Source organism: Contarinia nasturtii, unplaced genomic scaffold, assembly GCF_009176525.2.
Source record: "Contarinia nasturtii isolate CC-2019 unplaced genomic scaffold, AAFC_CNas_1.1 Cnas_scaffold_2806, whole genome shotgun sequence".
NCBI lineage: Eukaryota > Metazoa > Arthropoda > Insecta > Diptera > Cecidomyiidae > Contarinia > Contarinia nasturtii.
The window spans coordinates 2171533-2178273 of NW_022200123.1; the positions used below are offsets into that span (position 1 = coordinate 2171533).

At 34.0% G+C, this 6741-nt stretch overlaps 1 protein-coding gene across 3 annotated transcripts in view; it reads left to right on the forward strand.

Moving 5' to 3' along the window:
- The window catches only part of LOC116349183 (neurotrimin), a 77872-nt gene that overhangs the window by 46952 nt on the left and 24179 nt on the right, over positions 1-6741 (forward strand). For all 3 annotated transcript variants that reach the window (XM_031780488.1, XM_031780489.1, XM_031780490.1), the window contains one exon: positions 1125-1305. In XM_031780488.1, coding sequence (XP_031636348.1) covers positions 1125-1305 — 181 coding nt within the window. The remainder of the gene's footprint in view (positions 1-1124; positions 1306-6741) is intronic.

A 6741-nucleotide genomic window follows, 5' to 3' on the forward strand; every position in this document is an offset into this window, starting at 1 on the left:
GACGTACGACGTACGACGTACGACGTACGACGTACGACGTACGACGTGGAACAGACCCACAACAACCATGCTCAAAACGGCCTGATTCGGGTTCTCTGACCTCAGAAACGTCCAGAAAACATGTTTTTGAGATGTCGTAAATTTTGACCCATTGCAATACTTTCCCCTTTCACACTATGTGTGTGCGGAAAAGTAAAAAGGGCATACAGAACGAGAAAATCCATTTTAACATAGGTTCGGAGGCATTTAAATTGAAACTTCTTTTCGTCTCGGCTTTATTTTGCAAATAAATTTTGAGTTTTGACTGGAACACATTCAAAAATCACAAACACTATACAAGGGACACATACAGAGCAAAAAACCATCGAAATCATACTCGAAAACGAAATGCCAAAATAAATAGAGATCCATGATTTTTTAATAGACCTGGATAAATCTCGTACGGCTTATTCCACGTAGTTTTTTTTCATCTTCTTTTCTGTTCACTCCAACGCTCGACCATTTGCTACTTTACGAGGTCATAAAAAAGCTTATTTTTATTTGAATGGATATAAAAATAACCAGCCAGTGATAAAACGTACACAGATTTCATCTCATGGAGGAATGAAAATCAGCCAGATTAGATTATCTGTCATACTCTTATATTAAAATTGATTGCCATTGGACTTTTTCACTCTCGAAAAATGACACATTCGTTTTTCCATTTATTTATTATGTTTGTTGTTTATGAAAAAAAAATCACAACCGATACTTGATTTGAAGTGGATTGTTTATTTGAAAAGCACGGTATGTGAATTGTGAATTCTTTTCAAATCCGGATGGTATAAGTGGGCTCAACGGTATAGGTGGGTTTTCAGAAATATAATCAAGAAAAAAACTTTCCTAGTTCACAACAATAACAGGTATCGAGGTCAAAAAAAATCCCGTCTGAGTTTTATAATTTTATTTTGCTCTTTCTTTTTTCCAAGAGTGGGAATTTCATTTATTTTCTTTTCGACGAGTAAAGCCGGATGCTTAATCCATTTAACCAACGCAAATAAAATGCACTTCATAATGATATCATTATGAAAATGCGTTGTTATTTAACCCACATTCTTTCATTATTTTCTCTCTTTTTTTTGCAGTCCCATACATCGTAATAGCCGGAGATGCTAGAGACGTTGCGACACCAGAAAAATTTTACAAAGTAGGCAGCACCATTGAGTTAAAATGCATCATCGACAAAATACCAAATCGTTCCAGTTATGTGCTGTGGAAGCATGGCGAACGCTCGCTCAACTTTGATACCAGTCGAGGTGGAATTAGGTAAGCGGCACACACTACAATCACTAAAATAAAAAATTTAACCTCTATCTATCGAAATGGTTGCCATTGCATTGTTGTTTGTAGTCTTTTTCTATTCGTAACAGCATTGGATGCAGTGGAATTTTTTATTGAAATTTTATACTGAAGACTGAATGCGAAAACAATTTCAAAATCAGGTTAATGATTAAATACATTTAACCTCGATTCTTTGAACTCAATCGATTTCAATGGGATGATTATGATATTGTCATTTTTGCACGCTTTTGAATGCACTTTAATACGGCCTTCAACGAGTTTTTTCCAATTTTATAACATTGCATATCACATTCAGCGAGATGAAGATGGGAGCAGCGTACATAAAACATTCTCTCTCTTCTTTTTTTCTCCAAACATAATAATAAAAGCGATACTTTGCACACTTTGTTGTTTTTATTGCCGGTGAAATGCAAATTGGAATAACCAAAAAATACTGGCTGAAAAGTGATTTAAAGTAATTTGTGTGCGGTTATAATAATTCTATGTGCCATATTCAGGCGATAATTTGGCAGCGTATTTATAAAATTTGACGTAAATTTATTTTGCGGTTGGTGCTTTATGCGACACAATGGAAGCCATAAAAGGCGTAAAGTTGTTAAATGGCTTTTTGTGTCAAATCTTCATTTTGTTCGGTAACATTTAATGTTGTTGTTGTTGGTTTTTGTTTTGTTATTGGGCAAACGTTTGTTTTATTACTGTTTGGTTTTCAACTTCGTTTCACACAAACGGGGAGGGAGATGAGAGGGACACGCAATTTTTTTTATGATAAAACACCAACAAATTTACGCTTATTTTGTCACTGACACCCAAGTGTTGAAGTGACGGAAAAAGTGCGACAACAAATAAAATGAAAGTGACGACAACGGAGGAGACAACAGTGATGATGATATAGCATGTGGCCACAAAAAAATGCCACACAAAAGCCACACGCAAGCACATTGGGCTGAACTTATCGAGTTCACATTGGCTTTTGCTGTGTTTTGACTCACATTTAATTCGACCGCATTAAAAGAACGCAAACATTTTTCGTCCCCGCATGGACGCTAATAAAGTGTCCAAAGTAAGGTTTTTTTGTAAACAATTCAAAGAACTTAAACCACTGGCTACTTATGAATTCATATTTTTTTTCTGTCACATTCATTTACACCACACCAGTCTTTGGTGACAAAAAAGCGCACAAGATTATTTAGAAATGTTGAACTTTTCAATGAAGTACAGTAGACATTCGACGGTACAAAATGTATCCTTATTGTCATTTCTGAGATGCACATTTAAAATTGTTAGCTTTTAAATTCGAATATGAGCGTTTAAGTTTATATTCACGAATTTTTAATATTTTAGTATAATGTCATCATACTACCATGTGGGCAATATGCAGAAAGATTGTTCGTAAGTATTAATTGATTAATAAGGTGCCGTCAATTTGAAATGGCCGAGCGAAATTCAAAACTAATAATATTTAAGAAAATGAAAACAAATTGGCTACTTTATATAAACACATTCGCTCTGCTTCATCAAAGTGCAAAAGTGGTGATTGCAACCACCATGAGTCCCTGTATATTAATATAGGCGAGAAAAAATTCGCACAATAATGCGCCATCTGTTGACGTGGTTATCAATGTATGTATTACATACTATGTAATTACAAAGACGGAATTGTTGGATGGTGTCTTGACAAAATTTTCATATCGGTTGTTTTCAGCCACAATTCGCGCACGTCACCAGATGGCGTTTTTACAATTTGACATCTCTCAGTCATGATGGTTGGGTGATTGTGTCGTATAATATCAATGCCACAAGATCAAATTAATAATTTCAACTCCAGTTTTTTATGTCTTTGATACAAACATCCTGAACCCCAATTATATAAACTCAATCACTTGATATAAAAAATGTCCTTTCTCATCACACATTAAGCTAAAGAATAGAAGGAACAAATTATACCAATTTATCATCAACATACGAATTTCCTTGTGTTCTTTAGTCTAAAATCAGTTTTCGGTCGAATGAATTTTTAAATCACACAACATTTTGAACAAAGACCTCGATCGATAAAGATCATATAGAGCTTATTTTTCATAAACATAAACTGAAGATTCAATCATTTTAGTCAGTTAATGCGCTGTCTAATGGTGCTTGTATTTCAGGTTTTTGTTCAAAAAAGCTGCAACTTGTATGCATTTTGGGCTTTTACGTAAAATATTCTATCGAAAGTCCTTGTGAGAAATTTCCGAGTGTCTACTGTACAATATTGTAGATATTTTCATAAAGAAACTTTCAACAACTGTAATGCAAAAAGATTGGCCTTAAGCTGAAACATTTTATCATATTTTTAACTTTGTTTTTGTTCTTCAAACGAGAGCCTATAAACTGCAAATGGTGTATTGTGTTTTACATCGTTTGCCTTATATCGAAAGTTAACGTCAGTAAGTAATTTGAATAGTGTGTACTGAACACCAAGTACTGGGAGTGAGGCCATCTGAAAAAAAAATTCAGTGCAGCCATATGTAATCAAGCGCAATAAATTGATGATAAAAAAAACCTCGCAACATCAAACACACTTTTTACTCAAAGTAAGAGTGTTGTTGTTGAACAATGCAGCACTAGCACAGCGAATGCATACATTTCGGAGAAAAATGAAGGCCAATTATCTTTGTGTCTATGTGCCTTTTTTCCAACGTTCATAGTCTCGTGTTGTGTGCATTTAAAATGTAAACTTTTTATATTGGTACAAAGGGGATTGTAAATTACCTTAAACGATACCATTTTCATTTGTTTTGGTGCGGTTGTCGGTATTATTCTTTCAAATAAATGTACATACACGCAGACATTTGATATCATACTGCCATTTTCCATCTGATAAAATTTGGATTTTCCATTCGCCCGATTAAATGAAATCCATTGTTTTCGACATTTCGACGAAACAAATGAATTTCGCCAAAAGATCAAATTTGTTGCATGCATAAGCAGCACATTGAATCGATAAACTGTTTTGATATGTTCCCGTTGGGAGAGCGAACGAGAAAAGAAACACCGGAGAAAATGTGATAGTGCGAACGAAAGAGAAATAGACGAGGCTATAGCATCAATTTGAATGAGCACTAGATAAAGTAATGCATTCAAATGCGTATTATTTTAATTGAGGTAACGTGTATCCAAGTTAACGCTGATAATAAAAAAAGCTGGTTCAACAACTACAATTGCCCTTCTCTTTTGTTCATATTAGTTTTGAAAATACATTGCCTTTTGTGTTTTTTCCGGATTTTTGTAGGCATTTTTGTGGTGAAATTTTTCTTTGCAACCATTTTTGTTGAAAGAAAAAGCGTCACTTTTTGGTGAGGCGAACAAAAAAAGGCGATTCCCATTTGCGTTTATATGTTGTATCTAATTTAACATCTTCTCTAGCTACTTTTGGTTGGGGTACATTTGCCTTTGGGGAAAAATAAAAGCAAATGCCGAACACAAAGCACTCCTTACACATACTCACATCCAAATTACTTTTATACCATAGAACAGAAAAAAAACTTGGCAGATATTACATTGCCTTTGAATGTACATGTTTCATTAAATATAAAAATGTGCTTCTTTCAAACACTTTGAGCGACAGCAAAAAAAATCCAATTGAATAAAGGTTCGAAAAAGAAGTGAAAACAACAAACCAACTATGCGGTTGCCGAAATGTTGTGTGACAACCAGTTACAGGTAAGGTCATGCAAGATTAAAGGTGAAAAACAATATTTACTTGATGTTACCTATCACACAACACTTTTTGGTCAGTTTTATATGTATGTTATGTGCTGTGTTCCCCTTCAGAAGTTTTTGAATTTCCTGGCGACGGCTTTTGTCTCACTACATTTATGCTTTCGTAAACATTCCGAATGAAATGGCAGACGAATTCGGTAAGCGCAAAAATTTAATATTGTTTGAGGTTTGACCAAAGTCTCCGTCTCCTTTTCAATAAGAACACTGAAGCTAGACAGTGGTTCAACATTTTGATATAGAAAACACAATGGTATATACATAAGTCGATAATAGTCGAATTAGATATTACATCAGATGATCCACTCACAAGAATTGCTTTGAATAGTTTCGCACCCATTCAACATTTAAAATGGTTTATGTTGATTCGGTATGTTATTCATATGCAAAATCATGATTTCATTTTCTTTTGTTGTTGTTCGAAACGAAAAAATAGACTTATTGAATTTTTGCGCATAAGTGAGTGAATAAACATAAACGGAAGCAGAGGCACAAAGAAAATAAATCGCCATAAAAGTTTGCCAAACACACACATACACACACACACATTTAGTGAAGAGATTGTGGTTGGAAACGTGAATGTGTTTAAGAATCAAATGTAGGACGAATGAAACATAAAAAGCTTTTAGATTAAATTAGGCCGGATTTAGATTCCAATTTCACATTTGTATAATTTTTCCACATTATTATAAAGCAGAATGCATAATTCCTTGAAGTTTTGTTTACCATTCGGTTTCGTGATTCAGTGGATTCTTTATAGACGAAAGAAGACCCAATATTCGAAACAATAGAGACTAAATCGCACGCATTTAAAAAATAAGGTCGGTGGAGAAAGAAAATATGAAAAAGAAGATTTTAATAATCATAACAATAATTTAAAAAAAATATTCAGCCCAAGGCACTTTCAGATGGTTTCGAATTTTGTCTATGAGAGGAAAAAAAAGATGTGTATTAAAGTGAAAATAAAATGAACAAAAATAATCAAATCGTATTTGGACACCACCATTTGAATACGAAATGTTTTTGGCCACCATTTGGAACCATTCACTAAGGACCATAGCTGTCCACGAACGTTCGTTCGTTCGTTCGTAGAATATTTTTTTGGTCTTTTTGTTCGTTCGTTCGTTCGTAGAATTGTATTGCGTTCGTTCGTTCGTTCGTAGAAACTGAAATGTTCGGATTGTTCGTTCGTTGTTCGTACGAACAACGAACAACGAACACGTTCGTTCGTTCGAAATTTATGAAAATTTATTTTCTCAAAATAAACAAATATTGTGATACTAAATGTAAATTGGAAAAACCTTAAATCGATTTTTCCCGCTTTTCCTATGGGAAATTGTGAAAAATAAGCAAAATATTGACTCTCGTACGACATTTTTTTTTCTCACTTTTTAGTGCATTATACCCAGTCTCCGAGAGTTTCATATAAGGTTGCCATGTAACTGCAGAAAGTCAGTCGAAAATATTGAATTTTTTTTTTCGTTTTTTCGACCGTCTTTGTGCTGCTACATAACTAGCTTATATGAAACTCTCTCAGACTGGGTATAATGCAAGAAAAAAGTGAAAAAAATGTTTTCGATATTTTTGTGCACTATACTCACAGAAAAAGTGGAGACGGTTTTTCCGCAAATTATTGCAGAA